Here is a 25,931-nt window from a genome sequence, read left to right on the forward strand (position 1 = left end):
CATATCTATATATATACACACACAAGGTAATTCTGGAGGGGTGGGCATCAGTATCTGGAGAATCAGAAAAGGCTTCATGCAGAAAGCAGCATTTGGGCCAAGTTTCCCAGGAATGGGAGATAGCCCGTGCAAATGTTATGCATAAAGAAAAGCAAGAAGGTTAGTCTGGTTGGACCACAGAGTGCACAGAATTGGTCAATATGTAAGAAACCTGCAAAGGTGAAATGAGGCCAGGTTTAATAACAAAGAGGGGAATTTATGTGTGATCCCTAAAGTAAGAGATAGCTCCTAGAGTTTATTACTAAGTTTGTTAAGGACTGACATGGTCAGACATATGCTTCTAGAAAATGAATCTGACAACTGTGTGAAGGATGTTTTGAAAAGGTGAGAGACTTTAGGCAGATAAAAATGAGCCTCTTATAGTGGTCCAGACAAGAGGCAGGCAAGGTATTACTGAATTAAGCTAGTAGCTACGTGAAGAGAAAAGAGGACAGATTCAAAAGATGCTACTGAAGTAAAAATGACAAATGTTGTCGACTGATTAGATATGGGACAAGGAAGCAATGGCAAGTTTCTAAAACTGGATAACTAAAAGGATGTTGGTTCATTCAACAGAAATAGGGAAGTTCAGAAGAGGTGTCAGGCAGAGGAAAAGATAGAGTTTTACAATGGACATGTGAAGTTTTAGATACCTATAGGACATTCAGTCTGAAATGTCCAAGCAGTTATTGTAACCATGCAACTGGAGCTTAGCAGGGAGACTGGGACTGGCTAGACCAAAATGGAAGTCATCTGCATGGAGATAATATTTAAAAGGCAGGGGAATTGAGGTCATCAAAGAGTATAAAAGAGAGAAGGGAAAATATCCTAGTACAGAGCCTTGGGGTACAAACACAATGAAGTGTTACAATATGAATGAAGATCTAGCAAAGGGACTAAGAAGCACTCAGACTTGTAAGAAGAGAAGCAAGTGCCAAAGTGACTGAAAATCAAAAGAGAGCGAAAGAGAGAGGAGTACATCTAAGAGGAGAGCAGAGGGGTCCAGAAGGATTAGGACTGAGAAAGCAGCACACACTGTGAATGGCCTCTCTCTCTTTTTAGTAAAATTTGAAGAGAAGAAGAGAAGTGTTGAGGGCCTTGAGGAGAGTAGAGAAGGTTGGGAATAGCTGCTGTAAGGAGTAAGATAATCAGTTACAGAAGAATAAGTAGTAATAATAGCTAGCACTTATAAAGCACTTCAAGGTTTGCAAAACACAAGTATTACTCATTTGATCCTCACAAAATCCTTGGGAGGTAGGTATTTTCCCCATTTTACAGATGATGAAACAGGAGGCAAACAGAGATAAAGTGACTTGCTCAAGGTCATGCAGCTAGTTAAGTGTCTTAGGCCAGATCTGAACTTAAGTCTTCCTGATTACAGGTCCAATGTTCTATCCCTTGCTGCAATGAGGGCCCACATGAGAATAAATAACATAAATAGCCTGATTTCATTTTCTGATAAGATCATTAGACTAGTAGATGAGGTTAATGCTGTGGATACCATTTGCTTGGGTTTCTGAATTTGTTCAAGTCTCTCATAGTATTCTGAAAAATTCTGAAATGATAATATGGGACAGTACAGTTGAAAAAGCACAGATACGGAACTAAAGGACCTGGTACAAATTATGCCTCAGTTGTCTACTGCCTGTGTGACCTTGGCCAAGTCATTTAATCTCTTTGGGTCTGTTCTCTCTCATCTGTCAAATAAGGAGGTAAACTAGATAGCTGAACATTTTTATTAATAACTTGAATAAAGACAAAAATATTAAGACTTATCAAATTTGCAGATAACGAAGCTAAGAAAGATAGTTATAGTAACATCATACTGTGTAAAGTCAAGAGCCAAAAAGATCTTGACAAGGTCAAAGTTTCATCTAAATGCAAGAATATGAAATTTAATAGAGATAAATGCCAAGTCTTACATTTAGATTTTTTAAAATCCCTTTTATAAGTATATGACGCTACTACACAGCAGTACAATTGGAAAAAATTGCAGTTGACTACAACCTCAGTGAGTCATTATTACAATAATGCAGTTAAAATAACTCAGATGTCATCATCTTAAGCTACATTAAGAGAGAAATAGTGTTCCAAATGAAGAAGACATTAATAGTTCACAGTACCTGATCAGGCCATACATAGACTACTAGGTTCATTTCTGAGCATCCCATTTTTGGAAGGGCATAGACAAACTGGAAAACTCCCAGGAGGGCAAACAAAATGGTGAAAAGCCAAAGCAGTATTATTGAGACGTACTGCTCTTTACACCACAATCATGTCCCAATATTTCCCCACTATTGAACGCCTCCCTTGTAACACAGAAAAAGTTTAAAAAAAAAATCAAACAACCAAACAAATTTTGTCTAACAGCATAGCCAACATTCTGCTCTTGTAGACCCCTGTATTGTTAAAGAAGGGGGAAATGTGTGGTCATCTATTCACCAGGATCAAGAATGCTCTTTGCAAATGAATTCAATTATTTTAATGCTATTTTCATTAGGTAAAGCGATTGCATATATTGTCCTACTTCTGCTTGCTTTATTCTGCAACACTTCCTATAAGTCTTATGTTCCTTTTCAGTTTTCATAGTCATCATTTCTTACAGCACACTATTCCATTAAGTCAACAAAACCACAATTTGTTCAACCATTCCTCAAAGAAGGGGCATCAACTCTGTTTTCATTTTTTACTACCATGGAAAGTGATGGTGCATATATATTGATACTATGGAATATTTATTTCTGCCTTTACCCACTAATATACGTCCAGTAGGGCAATCTCTAGGTCAAAGGGTATGACAGTTTAGTTTTTCTGACGTAAAGAGGCGACCTGTTCTATCACAGCTCAACCTAAGTGAATTAATGTGTCTGTCTTACACTATCTCATCCCATTTGCTATGTATGAGCTCAAACCTCAAAGTTGTTCTAACTTATGCTTCACTTATTAGTGATTTGGGTCACTCTTTCATATGGTTGACAGCTGACATTTCCTCTTTTGAAAACCTCATATCACAACAGTCCAATTGCAGGTCATGCCACACTGTAAGAAATGGGGATATTTGGCTTCATGGGAATAAAAAAAAAAATTTAGGATAGTTTTCTTCACAAACTTGAAGAACAGGGATTAGGTTTGTTCTACTTGGCTCCAGTAGACCAAACTTAGTGCATTAGCTGATTTCAGTGCACAAACACTGATTATATATTTACTTACTATGTTATATGCCACACAGTACGTTAAACGCTAGGAATAGAAGTAACGCCACCCCCCCCCAAAAAAAAGGAGTTCCTGCTCTCAAGGAGCTTACATTCTAATGGAGGAAGACTACAAAACAGGGAACTGAAAAGCATAATTTCTGTTGAGGGAGAGAAGGGGAGAAATGAGGTGAAAAAGTCAGAAAGTCAGAAGTTGAGTTAGAAGTCCAGGAAGGTGAATTGAAAAGACTTGATATTAATAATTATAACTAGGGGGCAACTAGATGGCGCAGTGAATACAGACATGAGTTCAAATCTAGCTTCAAACACATAACACTAACTGTATGATTCACCAAAAAAAAAAACCAAACCCTTAAAAAACTATAACTGTCTGAAGGTGGAGTGGGCTGCCTCTTTAAGTAGTGAATCTCACCACTGCCTTCATTAAAGGTCTGCCAACACAGATCACTAGTGACTATTGACAGTGTAGATGGAATTCCTATTCAAAGGTTATCCTGGATCACATCTGAGATTCTTTCCAACTATAAGGATTTTTGTGATCCGGATCCTTATTTACAGTAGACAGAAGATAATTCAGGACTCCAACATTGGTTCTACCTCTACTAGATGACCTCAAGCATGTCACCATACCTATCTAGGCCTCCATTTTCTATAAACAAAGGCTACACTATCCTATGTCTAATGTTCCTTTACCTGTGAAACTATGACCTTACTCTACCTCCCAAAACTTTATTCCACACTTCTTTTCCCTTTTGTGTCCAGGGTATAACATTCAATAGAGTACTCATCTACAATCTACATGTTGTCAATAGGTGTCCTCATCTCCTTATACACAATATGCTTACAACCTTATGTTCAAGGTTCTACTTCTAGAAAAATTAGTTCTCAAATTTATCAATTCTGTATATTTGAATCTCCAAATATAAAGGGTTTTTTTGAGAATGAAAGTGATATTTTCCCTATATATTTAGATAATAAATTTTAAGAATACTGTTAATATCTGACCCATTTTCACAACCTTAACTGAAATCCAAAAACAAAACTAATGCTTAAATTTAATATATTAATTAAAAAGATCTGCCATTCCTTCCCTAGAATGAAATTATTTAAGAGTTACTTCATAATAAACAAGAATAGATGGGAGAAGTAAGCCTATATTAGAATCTGAAGAGAGTTAAACAAAAATGTAATGAGAAAGCATTCAGCAAAAAAATGAAAAAGCTCTCAAAATAAAAGCATGTATTAAGCTTACCTGTGTAGCTTTGTCCCTCATACATGGAACAGATTGCCCATGATTATCACGAGGCCAGTGTCCTGCAAGATAAGGGGCAGCAAGTGTATCTAACGAGGAAGTTCGACGAATAATGCTGGAAGGGCTTGATGAAGGTGGCCGTGGTTTGTCACCTAAACCAAAGACAAAAACATTTATTTAGGACAGCTTATTAAAAGAAACGGGGGGGGGGGGGGCGCGCCAGATCTTAGCATACTATGTCATATGAGAAAAAGGAAAGTTTCATAGTTTATAGCCAAATAAAAACTAAGATTTTGATGTTCTCCTCTACTAAAAGCAGGTTATAATTGATTTGTTCCAATGAGTTAAAACCTTATTCTAGCCAATGGTCAAAGGATATGAAGAAACAGTTCTCAAAAAAACTGCAAAGCATTCACAACCACATGAAAGAATGCAAATCACTAATGAGAGAAATGCCTATCAAAATAACCTTGAGATTTTACCTCACACCCTACAAATTGGCAAAAATGACCAAAAATTGGCAACAGTTAACATCAGAGGAGTTGGGGAAGCATAGGCGTATTAATACAATGTTGGTAGAGCTGAGATAGTTTAAACCATTTTAGAAAGTAATTTGTAACTGTGTAAATAAAGTGACTAAAATATCCATACCCTTTGAACCACAGATTCCGTTATTGAGCTCATATCCTGAGGAAGCCATAGATAAGAACAAAGTCCCCATATACATAGCAGCCAGCACTTTTTGTGACAGCTAAGAATTGCAAACAAAGTAGATGTACATCAAATAGGGAATCGTTAATCAAACTGTGGTACATGAACGCAATAGAATATTACTGTGCTGTAAGAAACGATGTGTGTGCTAGAGCAGCTACGTAGTACACTGGCTCTGGATTCAGGAGGACCTGAGTTCAAATCCGACCTCAGACACATAACACTTGCTAGCTGTGTGACCCTGGGCAAGTCACTTAACCCCACTGCCTAAGCAAAAAAAAAAAAAAAGATGTGTGATGAAGCCTGAAAAGATTTATATGAACTGATGTACAGTGAAGTAAGCAAAGCCAAGAAAACAATACACACAAGTAACTACAACAATGCAAATGGAAAGAACTGCACTCCAAAATTTTTTTTTAAAAAATGCAAATAAATTATAAAGATCAAGTGGGACTGGAGGAGGTGAGAGGACATACCTCCAACCCCCAAACACAATAAAGGTTAGCCCTTGCACATGCCTTCAGACTTGTTAGTCCCTATAGATGCTATATTCATACCTAAGCTTTTGTTCATAATGGTAAATCCAAGGAGGAAACCTGAGATTAAAAGGCTTAACAGACTTCCCCATAGAAGAAAAAGATGAAGTCTGCACTATGTCTTGGTGCTTTCTGATTAAGTTTTTTGTCATCTCCTATATGGAGAACTGAATCTATTCCACCGAATATTTATAAATAATTTTTAGGTTGCTACATATTTAGAATTGTCTTGACTAATAGTAGAAGCAGCCAAGGGTCACAGGTCCAATCCCCTATGGAGACTTTATACAAGTAAAAATCTGTTTCATCTACTATATGCTAGGTTCTAAATGAACTAGCCAGTTGCCTTGCAATGATGTGTTCTTGAGAGCAATGTGCATGTATATGTGTGTGAGAGAGAGAGAGAACACGTGTGCATATGCAATGTGTATGCGGGAGAGTGAGAAAATCGGACAGGAAGGGCCATAGAAATAACACAGACCAAACACCTTCATTTTATATTACAAATTGTGCAGCAGAGAGATTATATTACCTGCCTATGGTTAAGCATACAGTAAGTGTTAAGAACAAATCCCGGAAGAGAGATAGCTCCATTACACAACAAGTAGGTCACCAACCTCCAATCATTTAAACATAAACCTACCACTAATTAAAAGTAAATTCAACTTTGGGAAGCTGGCAAAGTGATAGGATACAAAGGACATGGTTTCCAATAAAGTCACTAGAAAATATTCCAAGAAGTTTAAAATTTACCCAAAAAGGCAATGAAAAAACTAATATGAGTGGAAATGTGTATATATATATATATATATATATATATATATATATATATATATATATGAGAGAGAGCCTGTGAAAGAGAGAAAAATAAACGGAAATAATAAAAATAGCAACTGAAACAACACAAGAAAATGATGACAAATGCAACTGAACAGGTAAAAGAACCACTAGAGGAATTTTTAAAGAACAGAAAAGAAAAAGAAAAAATGTTTACTATAAAGTTTTCTATTAAAGAAGGCAAAGTTAGAAGTACACAAGGCGCAAACTCCTTTCATATATCTCAAAACAAAACAAAAACAATTTAGTTACACAAGTTAATAAAAATCTACCAAAATATAAAATAAGGATAAGTTGCTGAACAACTTTAAAAAAAAAATGCTACAATACAACTGAAACACTCAAAGTAACAAAAGAAACATAGACAGAAAAAGAAACAATGTGAAATATCCCAGCCGACAAAAGACACTTAAAAATTTAAGGAACAAGACAAAGCAAAAACAACTACAGACCAAGTTCCTAATAAACAATGATGTAAAATTTTTAAATAAAGTATCAGCAAGCTAAAACAAAATGTTAGAAAAATTATACACTATGATCGGGTTGGATTTATACCAATAATAGAGTACTTCAACATAAGATGATAAATATAGTGAACAATGGTAATAAGATAAATAATAAAAACAATGATTTTATCCATAGATGCTTAAAAGGATGTTCACAAAATTCGACACTCTCAGAAATAAGTGGAATTTAAATAGTATTTATCTAAATTCAAGAGCAAGCTTTATAAGTAATAGAAAAAGTTAGAAGAAGCCTTTCCAATAAAATCAAGGGTAAAGCAAAGATATGCCCATTTAGGAATAATAACAGAAATGATAGCCATAGCAATAAGACAAGAAATAAAAATCGAGGGAATAAGTAAAGGCAAAGAAAAAAAAGAAACAACAGTCATCCCTCCCACATCAGAGGTGTTAACAGGGCGGCACCTCCACAATCTGAAAAATCCACATAAAAGTTTTTGGCCCTCACTTTATACCAGAGAAGAAGTCTGAATTTTTTATTTTTATTTTATGGAGTGTTTACAGCACCTTACTGTAAAGTTTGGATTGATATTATACAATACCATACATAAATTTTATGCATTTCTAAGTTCCTAAACTTTTTTTATGTTGTCTGCAGGTCTCTGTGTGTCATCTGCAGCTTCTGCAAAACTCCTAGAAAATTTCCATTTAGGGAAAAGGACCCACATGTACAAAAATATTCATAGCAGCTATTTTTGTGGTGGCAAAGAATTGGAAATTGAGAGGATGCCCATCAATTGGGGAATGGCTGAGCAAGTTGTGGTATATGAATGTAATGGAATACTATTATGCTATAAGAAATGATGAACAGGCTGGCTTCAGAAAAACCTGGAAAGACTTGTATGGTCTGATGCTGAGTGAAATGAGCAGAACCAAGAGAACGTTGTACACAGTAACAGCCACGTTGTGTGATGACTAATATTGATAAACTTAACCCTTCCCAGCAATACAAGGATCTAAGACATCTCCAGAGGCTTCGGGATGGAAAATGCTATCCACATCCGAAGAAAGAACTATGAAAGTTGAATTGCTATTTTTTTTCTCTCTTCTGTTGAGTTATGTTTCCATTTTCTGATGGTTCCTCCTATTGGTTCTAATTTTTACTTACAACACCACTAATGTGAAAATATGTTTAATAGGAATGTAAATGTATAGCCTATATCAGATTGTGTGCCATCTGGGGGAGGGTGGTGGGGAGGAAAGGGAAGAAAAATTTTCAACTCAAAAGCATATGGAAATGATTGCTGACAAATCAAAATAAATTAATAAAATTTAAAAAAAGGGAAAAAAAAGAAAATTTCCATTTAATTTCTTATGCCAACCTATGATATATCAAAACCTTGATGTGGAAGGGATAACCATATCACTTTTGCAAATGATATGGTAGTATATTTAGGTGTACTCTAGGAGTCCTCCTAGAGAGTTTACTGAAATTAATTGAAATAATAACTCAGCAAAGTTGCAGCATATGAAATGAATTTGCATATATCATTCTATAATTCTTTTTAAAAACCCAGAAGAGGTTAAAAAAGAAACTCCATTCAAAACAACTACAGACACTATAAAATTCCTGGGAGTAATCCTTTAAGATTCATTTAAGATTCATCCAAGCACTACATGAATCTAAACTATAAGAATCTTTGTTGAAACAGTGATCTAAGTTAATTGGAGAAACATTAATTGCTCATGAAAATGCTTAAGTCAATAAAATAAAAATGATAATACTACATAAAAATGTCCATTCTCCCCACTATTATTTGACAGTTCTGGAAATGCTAGCAATAGAAATAAGAGAAAGAAAGAAAACACTGATATAAACTATCAGACTTTTTTGATGTGTTAATTTAATTCCTAGATTTCCCCCCCTTCTCTTTAAAAAATAAAATTGTTATATGAGATGGCTCTGTAAAGGGGGTGGGGTAGGAGAAGACTATCTGGAAAATATTCTGGTAATGTAAAAAATTAAAGAAATTAATATATAGTTTTTTAAATTACTGACATCAGAAACTATAGGAAAAAACCCAAAAATTATACATACTATATTCTATTAATAATTTCAAGAAAGTTTCCAAAATTATTTTTTAAAACCCCAAACAATAGATATACTGAAAGAATCTATGGGATTTCGATACTAAAAGTCTCAAAAGATTCAAATCATTAAAATACGCTATAGTTAAACTAAAATACTTTATAGCTAAAATAGCAAGGGGAAAATCCTATTAAGGAATATCTATAAGCATTACAGAAGACTTCTCTAAGACGATAAATGATAAGAGAAATTAGAATGTTATACACACAAAATAGGGAATTCTAGTTTTTGGACACAGCAACTCTCCCACAAAATTCAGCATAATTCATTAAATAAAAGATGGATATTGCCAAAGAATGTAACAAGTTTATAGAGACATATACATTTTAAATTAGTCTTAAAAATACATATCTCAATTTTCACAATAAACCACCTTGCTTACTAGATAGAATCTTCAGAGTACTGAATCACTTAATGTTTTAAAAGACTTGCAGATAAAGAAAAAAATTACTCAAAGAGGAAGTGGGTTAGGGTAATCCCAGAGTGAAACTACTATTATTGATAAAAGGGAAGTCCAGAGTTAAAAAAAGCTATACAAAAAATACAGAGAAATTTTGATTAATTGGGGGGGGTAGAGAAAAATGATGGTCATCATGCGGCGTGGTAGAAAAAAAGTTCAGAGACTCAGGAGGGAAGCCTGAAGAGGAACAAAGACATGGTTGCCCTAGGCATCATCCTTAAAATTAGGCTCAGGGAGGAACCAACCAATGAGACGGAAAGGTCAGAGGTAAAGGGAACTCCATTGTGAGGAGTTCCCTTACAACTCAAATTCTGTGATTCCAATCCAGTGCCTGAACCTCTGGACGAACCAGCCCTACCCCATGATGTAGAGAAACCAGGCCAGGCAGGATTTGCGGCCATTTTGACTGTTGCTTTATTAACCAGATTATCATGCTCACTTGTGATAAGCCTTTCAATATTTAGTAAGGCTGATCTTCAAATGGTAAGCTCAGGCCTGAACAACATACAGCCCACCCTATGAACTGCTTGCAACCTGCCAATGAATTTTGGGAGGGCTGCAAAAAATGTAGAGGATATAAAAGAAAGTAAAGAAGTAATGAGGGCTTTGTCCATGCCATGGCAACCACCCATCGTCAGTCTGCTTCTAGTCCAAGGAGCAGAGTCATATCTGTTACTGTGTTTTTGGCTGTTACTAAATGTAAACAGTAGGAAAACCTAAAAAAATGTGTTCTAATTGTACTGCTTAGCAAACTAATTTTTTTAAACATTAATGTGATTTCATGATAAATAAAAATCTTAATAAGTGTAATTAATTGATATTAATTGAAATTTCCCTTTTCAAAAATATGGTTTATTTGCAAAATAGTTTAATCATTGATTATACCTTTACTTGGAAAGTGAGTTGCTAAAAACCTATCTGTGGCCCAAAGCTCAGAAAACAACACAAATAGGAAAACGAAGCAATACGAATGAAAGTGATTAATTTAGAGCACAGAAAAGGGAATTTTGAGGGTACAGAAAAAGTATCAAAATAAAAAATTGGATGCAATCATGAGCTCATGAAAGCACTCAAGGATATTTAGGACAGTCAAAACTAAGTAGCAGAGCAAAAAGAATACATAGCATGTCAACAAGGATAAACTCAAAATTCAACTCACCAAGCACAAATGTGGCAAAACTTAAAAAAAAAAAACCTTTCAGTGGCCAAGAGAATGAGATAAACTCACCAAAAATAAATAAAATAAACCAGTGTCACAAGACTTTTACTGAAACATAGCATATGTTGACATTTTTTAAAAGGACTACTAGACCAGAATCAACTTGCCTCAAAAAGCTAATCATTCTGTTTAAAAACAAAACATGGACATCCACAAAAACTAAACAGCCCTCAAAGAATTTATGAAGAAAAAACATACTTCAAAAGAGCCTTTGAAACCGAGCTGAAAAAACACCCACAGAGAAACATTTGAAACAGACACTGCTGAAGAGGAATAAACTTGCTTTTAATCTCAATAGGGTGGCAAAAGTATGTTGATTATAGTAACCAATGATACAACTAGGTTTAAGAAATTAAAGTAAGCAACAAAAACAAACAGGCAAAATGAATTAAAGATCACCATAGGTAACCAAAGAAGGAAAAAAGGCAGATGAATTATGGCAATGTCCATTACAAGTCAATGTTCCTATTTCTCTGACAAAAGTTGGGAGGTAGAATCAAGTCTGAGATATACTTAGAATTAATAACATAAAATATAGCATTTTTATTTGATGCTCCTACATTAAATTTAGCTAGTACTAGCTAGTATTATTCTTTCCAATAGAATAAAGTTTATATTACCTTCTGTCCAGATGAATAATAATTGTTTTAAAATAATAGAAACTAAGTTTATTTTTAAAATTATAAATTAAATATAAATGGCTTAAATCCTCACATGAAAAGAAAAAGGTTACAGAATGGAATTAAAAGTAGACTGTCAGCAAATATTAAATGCTTGCCATGTGCCAGGCACTGAATATACAAAGAAAGGCACAAATAGTCCCTTCTCTTAAGGAGCTCATATGCTAATGAAGGAAGAAGAGATGTAAATAACTAAGTACACACATGATATGAAGAGATATTTGTACATGGAAGACAATCTAAAAGAGCAGAAAAAACCCCAAGAAAATCATATATTGGTTAAAGGTCCCACAGAAAATGAATCATATTCATCCTGAATATGTCTAATAAATAATATATGCTTGGTAAACTATTTGTGCCAAATTTTGGGGAGGACATGGTTGAGAGTAGAAAAATAAGGGTAGACATAAATATTTACATCACTGAAACCACGGACCTATTATTATTATTCTCAATTAACTATTTTAAACCAGCACTGTAACAAAAAAAAGCAATATTTGCCATAAAAACAACCGCAAATTAGTATTGTCCACTGTCATCACATTTATTTGATGATTTTGGAAATATTAGCTATGATAATAAAGCATAAAAAAGAAATGAAAGGAATAAACTTTGGCAATAGAATGTTTAAAATCTCTATTTGCAGGCAATATGGTCATTTTCTCTAACAATTCAAAAGACAACAAGACTTGTGAGTCAGGGGGATGTGATTAATTCATAAAAATAATGTGCATTTTAAAATAAAAATATCAAAACTTCCTGAATTATCAATTACTTCATAATATTAAGAGAAAAATAAGAAAATTTATGTGGGGAAAATAAGAACCCCTGGAACCCAGAATAGTGTTTGGGAAATAAAATTGTAAACTTTCCAAAATTCATGAACACAGGCTTGCATCAAATTTCTTGGATAAGAATTTGGGGCCCAAGATATAGCGACAGCAGAAATATTCAAGACCAAAAGTGGCCCAAGGGTATGAACAAACAGTTCCCAAAAGAAGGCTATTCTCAATCACTAATAAGTGAAATGCAAATGAAAACAAACCAGAAGCTTCACCTCATCCAAACTGACTAAGACAATAAAAGATGGGAATAGTCTTTGAACAACACTACTTTTTTTCTTCTCATATTTGATCTGTCAGCAGCATCTGGCCCTGTTGACCACATTCTCTTCCTAGGTATTCTTTCTTTTCTGGATTTTCATTACATTGCTCCCTCTTGGTTCTCTTCCTACCTGTCTGACCCTTTCCAATATTCTTTACTGGATTATCATACAAAGCCCCCTAATAACCTGTTGTTTACCCCAGACCTTTGTCCTGGGGCTTCTCTCCCAGAGAAAATTATTGGTGGAGTTATGAATTAGTACAACTATTCTGTAAAGTAATTTGGAGTTATGTAAATAAATTGGCTGACATTACTATAACCTTTGCTCCCTAGATTTCACTGCTAGACTTCTACTCCAAGGTACATTGATAAAAAAGAAAGCTTCCATAAATATCAAATACTTACAGAAGCACTTTCTGTGCAAAAAACTAAAAACAAAATGAAGTCCATGAATTGGGGAAGGAATGGCTAAATAGATTATGGCACCAAAACGTAATGAAGCATTACTATGCTGTAAGAAACAACGAACATGATAAATATAGAGAAGGTTGGAAAGATGTAAAGTGCAGTAAGCAGAGCCAAGAAAACAATGTAAAGTGACTAATGTATGCTAAGCATGGAAAAGGCCAGGTTGCCAAACAGAAGAGCTTCTATTTGATCCTAGCAGCAATACAGAACCAGTTGAGTTTACTGAGTAGGGAAGTGACAAGGTTAGAACCGAACTTTAACAAACCAACTTTTCAACTGTATAGAGGATGAATTGGAAATGAGAGAGACTTGAGAAAGGGAGGACACTTAGATGCTATAGCAATGGTCCAGGTGAAAAGTGATGAAAGGTTAAATTAGCTACGTGACCCTGGACAAATCACATAACCTTTGCCTTAATCTACTGGAGAAGGAAATAGCAAATCACTCCAATATCTTTGCCAACAAAACTATACACAGTCATGAACTGGGGTAGTGGTTGTGTGGGTAGAGAGAAGGCAATTGATACAAGTGATGTTGAGGAGGTAGAAATTATGAAACTGAGCTAATAGGTGAGGTGAAGAACAGTCAAGAGTTCAGGATAATGTCAAGGTTGTAAATCTGAGTGACTGGAAGAATGATGGTGCCAATGACAGAAATATATTGAAGTTCAGAAGAGGGTAGATTTGAGGTTTGGGAGGAGATAGAATTCTGGAGTCTTGAGATGCCTATGGCACACATAGTTTGAAATGTTCAACAAGCAGCTGGTGATGTGGAGATTAGAAGAGAAGCTAGGGCTGGATTTACTGATACTGAATCATCTGCACAGAAATGGTAATTAAACAGAGGGAGCAGCTAGGTAGCTCCTTGGATAAAGGCCCTGGGCCTGGAGTTCAAATTCTTTCACAATGAAATTCTTAGGAAAAAAACTGTCTACAATCTCAGCATTTACTTATACTTATTAACACCGCCACCCCAAAAAACCCCACAAGTCCATGAGACCTGTGTTGCAACTGGATTTATTACAAGAGAAATAAACATGCATGTGCAACTCCCATATCAAGTTCTCATTTCAGACAGAAGCTTGCATATCTATGAGTTGCAGCAAAGGTGAGGAAGAGTGGAGGGCAACCCCTCCCCAGATGGGAGTGGCATGGAAGGAGAAAGGGAGCAATGGGATGAGGAAGGAATTAATGTCTTCCTAAAGGGAGGAGAAAGGTGAAAGAAAGGGAGGTGGAACACTCCCTTTAAGTAAGTAGGATGGAAAAAGGAACATTCTTTTCCCTTGGGAACTGCTAGACACTGAAGATACGATGGTCTGCTTCTCAGTCTGGTGCAGACTGACTGGTGCCTGTCTTATAGCTGGTTGGACCCTCAAGGACATACAGGGAGTCCAGCTTACGGTGCAGATAACCAATAACAACAGTTCAGGGTGGGTTTCAACCTTGACTCATTCGGGGCCTCCTGTATACCCCAGGTCTAGTATGGCAACTCAAGACGACAGGTTAAATGAGTTTCAGGGCACCTCAGTCCTTTATAAGCTGCTTTCTGATCTTTTGTTGCTGTTTAGTCGTTTTCAGTTGTGTCCAGCTCTTCATGACCCCATTTAAGGTTTTCCTGGCAAAGATACAGGAGCTGTTTGCCATTTCCTTCTCCATCTCATTTTACAGATGAGGAAACTGAGGCAAACAAGGTTAAGTGACCTGCCTAGGCTCACACAGCTACTGTCTGAGGTCATGACAAGTAGGACATGACTCAACACCTCAACAACAATAACAACAGTAAGGACATCAAAAAGTCTGAGAAGGCACAGAGAGAGATGCCCCAGGACATAAGCCTGGGGTAAACATCAGGTGGTTCGGGGATGGTGTGTGATGATCCAGTAAAGAAGACTGGGAAGGGTCAGACAAGTAGGAAGAGAACCAAGCAGGCACAATGTCATGAAGATCCAGAAAAGAGAGAATACCTAGGAAGAGAATGTAGTCAATAGGGCCAAATGCTGCTGACACGTCAGAAATGAGAACTGGGAAAAACAAAGACAAAAACAAAAACACCAGATTTGGTTACTGAGATCATTGCTAACTTTGGGGAGAATTTTAGTTGAGTGACAAGATCAGAAACTGCAGGCAGCTCGGGGGCTCAGTGGAGAGAGTGCTGGGCCAGAAATCAGCTCTATATGTGGTGGCAACGAATTAGAAACTGAGGGGATGCCCATCAATTGGGGAATGGCTGAGCAAGTTGTGGTATGTGAATGTAATGGAATACTATTGTGCTATAAGAAATGATGAGCAGGCAGACTTCAGAAAAACCTGGAAAGACTTATATGAACTGATGCTGACTAAAGTGAGCAGAACTAGAACACTGTACAAAGTAACAGACATGTTGTGCAATGACTAACTTTGATAGACTTATCTCTTCTCAGCAATGCAAGGATCTAAGACATCTCCAAAAGTCTCATGATGGAAATGCTATCCACATCCAGAGAAAAAACTATGGCGTTTGAATGCAGATCGAAGTATACTATTTGCTTTTTTTCCTTCCATCTTGTTTTGTTTCCTCTTTCTTGTGGTTCTTCCTATTGGTTCTAATTCTTCTTTACAACATGACTAATGTGAAAATGTTTAACAGGAATGTATATGTACAGCCCATATCAGACTGCATGTCTCTTGTGGAGGGAGGTAGGGAGGAGGAGAAAAATTAAAACTCAAAAGCTTATGGAAGTGAATGTTAAAAAGTAAAAATAAATTAATAAGAATTAAAAAAAAAAGAATTGCAAGCTGCTAACCACAGGAAAGAATGCTCTTATAACAAGTTAGAAGTAAATCAAAACAACTCAACATTTTGCCTCACATTCAGGAAGTGGGCAAAGAGGACAAAAGATGAGAATGGTAAGTGAGAGAGGGGCTGTGGAACAGCAAGCACACTAATCTACTGTTGGTTCAACTGTGAGTTAGATCAATCATTTTGTAAAGTAATTTGGAATTATGCTAACAAAGTGACTAAAATGTCCATACTCCTTTGATTCAGACAATCTACTAATCAGCATATATTCCACAGAGCTGAAAAACACGATTCCTATATAAATCAAACCAGTCATTGCAAAGAATATGAGTAGTGGATATTCACCAACTGAGGAATGGCTAAACAAATTTTGATGCATGAATGTAATAAAACAATGTTGCACCACAGGAAACATGAATAAGAACAATTCAGAGGAGCATGGGAAGATGTGAAATGATGCAGAGAGAAGTGAGGACACCTGAGCTATAGAAATGTACATAAACATGTACATAAACAGAAATCATTGGTCATCTTCGAGAAAGCCCCAGGGCTGGAAGCCACAGTGTAAAGGACTAAAAGGGAATGACTGGTGAGGAAACAAAGGCAACATGTGTTTATAGAGGAAGTAGATCTTCTTCCAGAAGAATGAGAGTACTTTGAAGCAGGGGTGGTTATTCATTTACGTCTTGATACTGCAGCACTCTGTATAGTCTCTTGCACATAGTAAATACTTAATAAGTGTCTGTTAAATTTAATTCAATTGTTGAATATCTAAAGTCCCTTGCAGTTCTAAAACTCATGATCCTCTGAAATGTCTCAAGACCAGCTTTACAAATTAAACTTGACTATTTTCTGAGGCTACAAAAAGAATTCAATACCATCAAAAATGCAAATGGATAAAGAGAGGCAACATGGTACAGTGGTACACAGTTCAAATCTAACCTCTGGCAAGTCACTTAACCTATTAGTATCCTCAGGAAACTCTATGACATTAAGTTGCAGTTGAGTTGCCAGTGTGCACTTGGTGGAGGGAGTTTCCATACTGAGAATTCCCTAAACCAATGAAACCATGAGCAAATAATGAATATAAGTAGCACGAATAATAATTACAATAATGTTACTAAAACAACAACTATGGACCATGTCAACACATGGGAAAATGTTTATGAAACAACTTAAATGGAAAAAAGCAGAACAAAACTGTACATACTGATTACACCAAGCTTAAAATGTACATATACATGAGCAGATCAGATGTTGAGTGACAGCTTAAGACACTGAAGCTTTTTAATAGGAACAATTTTATATTATACTAAACTACAATCAGATCTCTAGTCACATGCCACTGTTCAAGTGCATAATTAGACAGATCAAAAACTCACTGAGCAGGTGCTAAGACACTACTCTGATGACTGGTGATGGGAATGATGTTACAGGAAGAGAATAATTTTAAAAGAGCATCCCAACTTCCAGATTATGACAGCAGACTATACATTTTCTCCAATCCTTATCACCTCTCAAACCCCTCCAAAATAGAAATGATGTGCCAGGAATAAAGCAATTTTAGCTCTCTCCATGGTCTAGGAGTCCAGAAATCAGAACAGGATAAAAAAACTCCATGCACTAGCAGCACTCAGCACCCACCAGGGCTGAACAAGCTGACAGGTGGGCTTGCAACAACATTCAACTCCACACCCTAACCACACCCTCCTCCCTCCCAGTGCCATGGGAGAAATTTGCTCAGGCTGCAATAGTTGTGTGGCCATGCTCTGTGTCAGGAGAGCAGAGGAACAGAGGAAACATGGCGGGACATGGGGAGTGGGGGTAACGTAGCACTCCAGTAAGCCTGGAGCTTACATCTAATTGCGGTCAGTTTTGTCCGCCCAGAAGTGGGTTGGGACAGAGAAACTTTGGCTGGTGAGCCTTGATTTTCCCAGCATGGGAGGAGAGAGCTGAGATACTGAGACTGATCCAGCCTCCCAGGAAACAAACATCAGAGGGGAAGAAATCAGAAAGGGAGTGATGAGGGAAAAGACAGAAATTACTAAAGATCTCAGGAGGAAAAAAAACTCAAAAGACCTTGCAGATAATCAACAGGTAAGACATTAACAGCACAAGGAAATATAGCCTCCAGATCTAGTAAAAGAGTTAAGACATCTATGAATAAATATTGCAAAGCAAAGGAAAATGATTCAATATCTGATGAGGCAGAAGCTGCAATGGACTGAGGATAGCATGGATCCACACAGCACACTATTTCTAGTTGAAAAGAGAAATAAGAATTGGTAAAGAAGAATTTACAGCCTGCACAGCACAAATAACTGGCAGAATAGAAAAACTTGAATCCACTGATCAATCTACTGGGAATGCAAATACACAGAAGTGAAGAACAATATGGAAGAAACAAGGTAAAAAGCAGTAACATTAAAATAAGGTATGATGTAGCCTAGCAGCACCAGATTTCAAACTTTACTATAAAGCTGTAATCCTTAAAACAATCTGGTTCCGGTGGACCTGTGGAAAAGATTAGGGACACAGTTTTGTTGTTGTTCAGTCATTTTAGTCATGTCCAACCTTTTATGATCCTATCTGGGGTTTTCTTGGCAAAGGTACTTGGGTAGTTTGCCATTTCCTTCTCCAGCTATTTTTACAAATGAAGAAACTAAGGCAAACTGGATTAAGTGACTTGCCCAGGGTCTGAGGATAAATTTGAACTCAGGAAAGAATCTTCCTGATCTCTACCCACTATACCACCTAGCTGCCCCTAGGTATGCAATATAAGGCAGTAAATGATCATGGTAATCTAAAGTTTGATAAAGCTAAAGATTCAAGTCTTGAGGCTCATTATTTGACAAAAATTGCTGGTAAAACTGGAAAGCAGTCTGGCAGAAATTGGGCACAGATTAACATTTCACAAAGTATAAGCAAATTAACATAAGTTTAAGGAAGCATGGAAAACTTTACCTGTCAGATCTATGGATAAGGGAAGTTTGTGACCAAAGAAGAGATAGAGAGGTAAAATGGATAATTTCAATTCTATGAAATTTTAAGTTTTGCACAAATAAAACCAATGCAGACAAAACTAGAAGGAAGGCAGGAAATGGGGGGGGGGGGAATTTACAGCAAATTTCTCTCCACCTCACACCTATCAGTTTAACTAACATGACAGAAAAGGAAGATGACAAATGTTGGAAGGGATGTGGAAAAATTAGGACACCAATACACTACTGATAGAGTTGTGAACTGATCCAACCATTCTGGAGAACAATTTGAAACTATGCCCAAAGGGCTATCAAACTACATACCCCTTGACCCAGCAATACTACTACTAGGCCCGTACCCCCAAAAGGATCAAAGGAAAAGGACCTATATGTACAAAAATATTTACAGAAGTTCTTATTTGTGGTGGCAGAGAATTGGAAATTGAGGAGATGACCATCAACTGAGGAATGGCTGAACAAGTCGTGGTATATGGTTGCGATGGAAAACTATCGTGCTATAAGAAATGATGAGCAGGTTGCTTTCTGAAAAACCTGGGAAGACTTATATAAACTTGATGCAAAGTGAAGTGAGCAGAACCAAGACAACATTGTACATAGTAACAGCAATACTGTAATGAGATTAAATAACCATGAAAGACTTAGCTACTCTGATCAATACAATGATCCAAGACAATTCCAAAGGGCTCATGATGAAAAATCCTATTTCTCTAGAGAAAGAGCTGATGAACTAAGTGCAGAATGAAGCACATTTTTTTCACTTTCTTTTTCTTTCTTTCTTTTTTTTTGGGGGGGCAACATAGCTAATGTAGAAATATATCTTGCATGACTTTACACGTATAATGAGTACCATATTGTTTACCTTTTCAATGGGAGGAAGAAAGGGAGGGGAAGGCCCGAGGACAGAGAATTTGGAACCAAAAAAAAATTTTTTTAATGAATGTTAAAAAACTTTTTAAAAAGAAAAAAGCATGCTCTCCATACAACCAGAGATGGGTAGATTGGGACACCAGCAGGGGTTGGTTTGAGAAGAATGGGAATGAATAAGGTATCAGGCAGTGAGGATGAGAAAAGGCCTTTGAATGATGACTACCACTAGGAGATTTAGAATCGCTGTAATGGGTAGAGTATGAGCAGGGGGGATGTGTCAATGACTGAGTAATGTTTAGGTAGATTTTCACAGTCCACAGGAATTTGGTCTCAGGGTAGAGTCCTCTCAGGGTCTTAGGCAGTTTAATAAAAGGGACAGGGGCTTGGAGCTGAAGAAAGTGATGTTTCTTTTCATCTAGCAGGCTCAATGGAATGGCATTCTCTACCCTTCTCTCAAGGCAGAAGACTGGTGTCATAAAATAAGCACTTAATAAATGTATTACCTACGTTTCTGAACTAAATGTAACCTGAAGTTCGGGGCAATGCTAGCCATGCAATAAAAAGTCTGAGTCAGTGTACACAAATATCTAATTTTCTAAGGAAAAAGCACCAATTTTTAATCAATTAAAAAAATCAGCAACGGCAAAACTTTGCAACACCACCTTGTCCCCATCAATTTGGCAAAAATAAAAAATAAAAAGGACCTAACATGAATTTTAGCAGGGGGTAGGAAAACACATTCATTCATTGCTGATGGAATTACAAATAAGTACAACTCTGTTTAGAGAGTAATCTGGAAACACGTAGTAAATTACAAAAATAATCCATCCCTTTGGGCCAATAATTTCATTGTTAAGAAGAAAACCTGTGAATGATTACAATGAAGAACTATCTGTTCAAACAGCATTAACTGTAGCTGCAAAAATAGAAATTTAAGTACCCAACAAAAGGGAAATGAGTGAAAAAACTGAAACATTAACATGACGGAATTCTATTAAGCAACTAAGATACACAAATATGAAGAATGTGAAAAAATAAACACATTAAGAAATAATGCAAAGCAAAAAAGCAGAACAAGAAAAGAATACAAATGGTGCTCAAAAAAGATAATCTGAATGGGAATGAATGAGCAAACAGGAAATCCTGAAGATGAAAGAGGAAACAACTGAAAAATTATGACATTTTTCATATAGAAACTCATTTATTTAAATTTAACTGGTTGCAAAGAAAGTTTAAATGAGTATGTTGACTGCTGATAAGTTTATAATTGTTTTTAATATATTGAGAAGCAACATATTAATTAAGTTAAATTCACAAAACCTCAACAGTTGGAAAGACCAGGGTATCTAGTAAAGCCCATACCCAAATAAGAATTCCTTTTACATCCCTGCAAAACCATCATTCCGTTTTTTGCCTGAAGAGCACCAGCGAAGCAAACCAAATGCCTCTGAGGTAGCCCAATGCCCTGTGGGACAGTTCCAATTGCCTTCAAGTTTTTTTCTTTCTTTTTTTTTTTTAATAAATTTATAATTTTTTATTTTTATTTTTCAACATTCACTTCCACAAGATTTTGAGTTCCAAATTTTCACCCCATCTCGCCCCTCCCCCCACCCCAAGATGGCATGTATTCTGAATACCACTTCCCCTAGTCTGCCCTCCCTTCTGTCTCCCCCCACTTCTCTTCTCCCCTTCCCCTTCTATTTCCTGTAGGGCAGCATAGATTTCTGTATACTATTTCCTATATTTCTTATTTCCCAGTTGCATGTGAAAACTTTTTTTTTGAACATGTGTTCTTAAAACTTTGGGTTCCAAATTTTCTCCCTTCCTCCCTCCCCACCCACCCTCACTGAAAAGGCAAGCAACTCAATATACGTTATACATGTGCAGTTATGCAAAACACTTCCATAGTAGTCATGTTGTGAAAAATCAAATCTCTTTCCCTTAATCCTATTCTGCCCCCCATTTATTCTATTCTTTCTTTTGACCCTGTCCGTCCTCAGAAGTGTTTGCTTCTGATTACCCACTCTCCCAATCTGCCCTTCCCTCTATCATCCCCCTGCTCTCTTGTCCCCTTCCCCCCCCCATTTTCCTGTAGGGTAAGATAGATTTCCATACCCAATTGAGTGTATATGTTATTCCCTCCTTAAGCCAAATCTGATGAGAATAAGATTCACTCATTTCTTCTCACCTTCCCCCATTTCCCCTCCACTGCAAGCCCCTTTTCTGGTTTTTTTGGTGAGATAATTTACCCCATTCTAATGCTCCCTTTCTCCTTCTCCTAGTATAATCCTCTCTCACCACTTAATTTTATTCTCCAGATATCACTTCTTCATCTTCAATTCACCCTGTGCCTCTATCTATCTACATACATACATATAATTTTTCTCCCTCCAACTACCCTAATACTGACAAAAGTCTCATGAGTTACAAATATCATCTTTCCAGATAGGAATGTAAACAATTAAACCTTAATAAGTCTCTTACGATTTCTCTTTCCTATTTACCTCTTCATGTTTCACTTGAGTTTTGTATTTGAAAATCAAATTTTCTATTCAGCTCTGCTTGAACGCTTGAAAGTCCCCTAATTCACTGAATGACCATTTTTTCCCCTGAAGGATTATACTCAGTTTTGCTGGGTAGGTGATTCTTGGTTGTAATCCCATCTCCTTTGCCCTCCGGAATATTATATTCCATGCCCTGCGGTCCTTTAATGTAGAAGCTGCTAAATCTTGTGTTATCCTGATTGTTTCCACAATACTTGAATTGTTTCTTTCTGGCTGCTTGCAATATTTTCTCCTTGACCTGGGAACTCTGGAATTTGCCTACAATATTCCTAAGAGTTTCCTTTTGGGGATCTCTTTCAGGAGGTGATCAGTGAATTCTTTCAATTTCTATTTTTCCCTCTGGTTCTAAAATATCAGGGCAGTTTTTCTTGATAATTTCTTGAAAGATGATGTCTAGGCTCTTTTTTTGATCATGGCTTTCAGATAGTCCAATAATTTTTTAGTTCTCTCTCCTGGATCTATTTTCCAGGTCAGTTGTTCTTCCAATGAGATATTTCACATTGTTTTCTAATTTTTCATTCTTTTGGATTTGTTTTACAGTGTCTTGATTTCTCATAAAGTCACTAGCTTCCAATTGCTCTATTGTAATTTTTAAGGAAGTATTTTCATTAGTAAGCTTTTGGACTTCCTTTTCCATTTGGCCAATTTTCCTTTTCAGAGCACTCTTCTCCTCACTGGCCTTTTGGACCTCTTTTGCCATTTGGGTTAGGCTATTTTTTAAGGGGTTATTTTCTTCAGTATTTTTTGGGGTCTCCTTTAGCAAGCTGTTGACTTGTTTTTCATGATTTTCTTGCATCACTCTCATTTCTCTTCCCAGTTTTTCCTCTACCTCTCTTATTACTTGCTTCTCAAAATCTTTTTTGAGCTCTTCCAAGGCCAGGGACTGATTCATATTTTTCTTGGAGGCTTTGGCTTCGTTGTCTTCTTCTGGTTGTATGTTTTGATCTTCTTTGTTACCAAAAAAAGATTCTATAGTCTGACACTTTTTGCAAGGTTTGCTCATGATCCCAGCCAATTACTTGAGTTATAAACTTCTAGGGACCTGTAAATTTTCAGTTCTTCCAAGGTGGTATGCTAAGGGGCAAGGTGTTGAATATTCCTTTCCTGGCCTCTGCTCTGGTCTATGAGAGACCACAAGCAGTCTTTTCTGCCCCTCCTCATCCCTAAGTCTTCTATCCTTCAGGTTCAAAAGCCCGCAATTCTTTCAACCTATCCTCATGACATGTTCCCCAAGCCCTTTACCAGGTTGGTCACCCATCATCATCTGGCCACCCATCTGTATAGCTAATCAATGTTCTTCCTAAAATATGGTGCTGATAACCAATCACAACACTCCAAATTTGATGTGACCAGGGTGTAGGACAATGAAGCCTACAAATGCATTAGCTTCACTGATTACTGTACCACGCTCTGGACTCACAGTGAGCTTACAGTTCATGCCCAGACCTTCTTCAGATGAACCATTATCTGTAGAACATGTGTGTCCATCTTCTACATGCAAAATTGAATTTTTGAATAAAAACCAAAGATTTTTCATTCATTTAATTTTGTCTTCTTAGACAATTAAAAATATTTTTGGATCCTGACTCTACCATCCACTGTGTCAGGTTTTCTGTCATCTTCACATTTAATAAAGATTCCATCTATACCTCCGTCTAAATCCATGTTAAACAGCACAGAGAAAAGCAGAGATCCTTGAGGTACTCCATCAAACCATTAATGATTAACTGGATCCAGTCACTAACCAGTTCTAATTATCCTGACTCCATCCAATTGTAGAACAGATCTAGAATTACACCAGCCTTTAGTTCCAGACTCTCCCCGTTGTCCACAAGGACAAGGTGACACTGAACACACGCCGTAACTTCTCCAGACCTCTCTCTTCTCATCTGTAAATGAAGCAGTTGGACTACATGGCCTTTAGGGTCCCTCCTTCCAGCTCCAAATCCATGATTCTATGAAAGAGCTGGCCAAGTTCTTTGCTCAAACTTTTTTTTTTTTAGGCAATTGAGGTTAAGTGACTTGCCCAGGGTCACACAGCTAGTAAGTGTCAAGTGTTTGGGGCTGGATTTGAACTCAGGTCCTCCTGACTTCAAGGCCGGTGCTCTCTCCAGTGCGCCACCTAGCTGCCCCTCTTTGCTCAACTTTTGGTAAAGTCATGAATTTGTACAGCCATTCTGAAAAGCAATTCGGCATTGTGACCAAAAAGTTACTAAGCTGAGCATACCTTTTGACCCACGATACATTATTCTATGGAGGCCTGAAAATATCAAAGAAAGAAGTACACACAGGTAGAAAAGTATTTATAGTAGCTCTTTTAAAGTGGCAAAGAGCTGACAAGTAATAAGGTACTCACCTACTGAGGAATCACTGAACAAACTATGTTATATGAATGTAATGTTATATGAATTTGATAATACAATGGTGCTTTAAATGGAAAAAGAGGTACAAAAATTCACTGAAGAACTCCTTAAAAAACAGAATTGGCCAAATGGAAAAGGAGGTAAAAAAGCTCACTGAAGATTTTTTTTTTTTTGCTGAGGCAATGGGGATTAAGTGATTTGCCCAGGGTCACACAACTAGTAAGTGTCTGAGGCCAGATTTGAACTCAGGTCCTCCTGACTCCAAGGCCAGGGCTCTATCCACTGTGCCACCTAGCTGCCCCCTGAAGAAATCTTAAAAATTAAATTGGGCAAGTGGAAGCTAATAACTCTGAGACATCAAGAAACAGTAATAATAAAACAAAGTCAAATGAATGGGGAAAAAAAGGTAAAATATCCTATTGGAAAAACATCTGACTTGGAAAATAAATTGAGAGATAATTTAAGAATAACTGGACTACCTGAAAGCCATGAACCAGAAGGCAAAATAGAAATTGAAAGAATCCACTGATTGCCTCCTGAAACAGATGCCAAAATGAAGATTCCCAGAAATATTATAACCAAATTCCAGAGCTCCCAGGTCAAAGATAAAATATTGTAGAATAACAGTCAAGATCATACAAGCCTTAGCAGCTTCCACATTACAGGATCGGGGGCTTGGAATATGATATTCCAGAAGGCAAAGAAGCTAGGATTACAATCTACAACTGAGCATAATCTTCCAGGGGAAAAAACCAGACATTTAATCAAATAGCAGACTTTCAAGAATTCCTATTGAAAAGATCAGAACTGAACAGAAAATTTGACTTTCAAATACAAGACTTAAGCATAAAAAAGTAAACAGGAAAGAGAAATTATAAGAAATTCAATAAGGTTAAACTGTTTACATTCCTATATGGGAAGATGATACTTATAACTCCTATGAACTTTATCATTATTACAGCAATTAGGAGTACATGTAGACAGAGGGCACAACTGTGAGTTGACTATTGTGGAATAATAAAAAAAAAACTAAATTAAAGGGTAAGAAAGAAGACTGCACTGGGAGGAGGAGATGAAAAAATGGGAAAATTATCTCACATAAAAGAGGTATGAAAGGAAGAGATTTTGCAGTGGAGGGGAAAATGGCTATAAAACAATGTATAACCTTTAATCCAGCAATACTAATACTAGGTCTGCATCCCAAAGAGATGAAAGAAAAAGGAAAA

General features: G+C 36.6%; 1 protein-coding gene across 2 annotated transcripts in view; it reads right to left on the reverse strand.

Moving 5' to 3' along the window:
• FAM117B (family with sequence similarity 117 member B) overlaps positions 1 to 25,931 on the reverse strand; it is a 116,906-nt gene that overhangs the window by 73,870 nt on the left and 17,105 nt on the right. For both annotated transcript variants that reach the window (XM_020972826.2, XM_020972825.2), the window contains exon 2: positions 4,504 to 4,655. In XM_020972826.2, coding sequence (XP_020828485.1) covers positions 4,504 to 4,655 — 152 coding nt within the window. The remainder of the gene's footprint in view (positions 1 to 4,503; positions 4,656 to 25,931) is intronic.

This window comes from Phascolarctos cinereus, unplaced genomic scaffold (genome assembly GCF_003287225.1).
Source record: "Phascolarctos cinereus isolate Bilbo 61053 unplaced genomic scaffold, phaCin_HiC Scaffold_7;HRSCAF=346, whole genome shotgun sequence".
NCBI lineage: Eukaryota > Metazoa > Chordata > Mammalia > Diprotodontia > Phascolarctidae > Phascolarctos > Phascolarctos cinereus.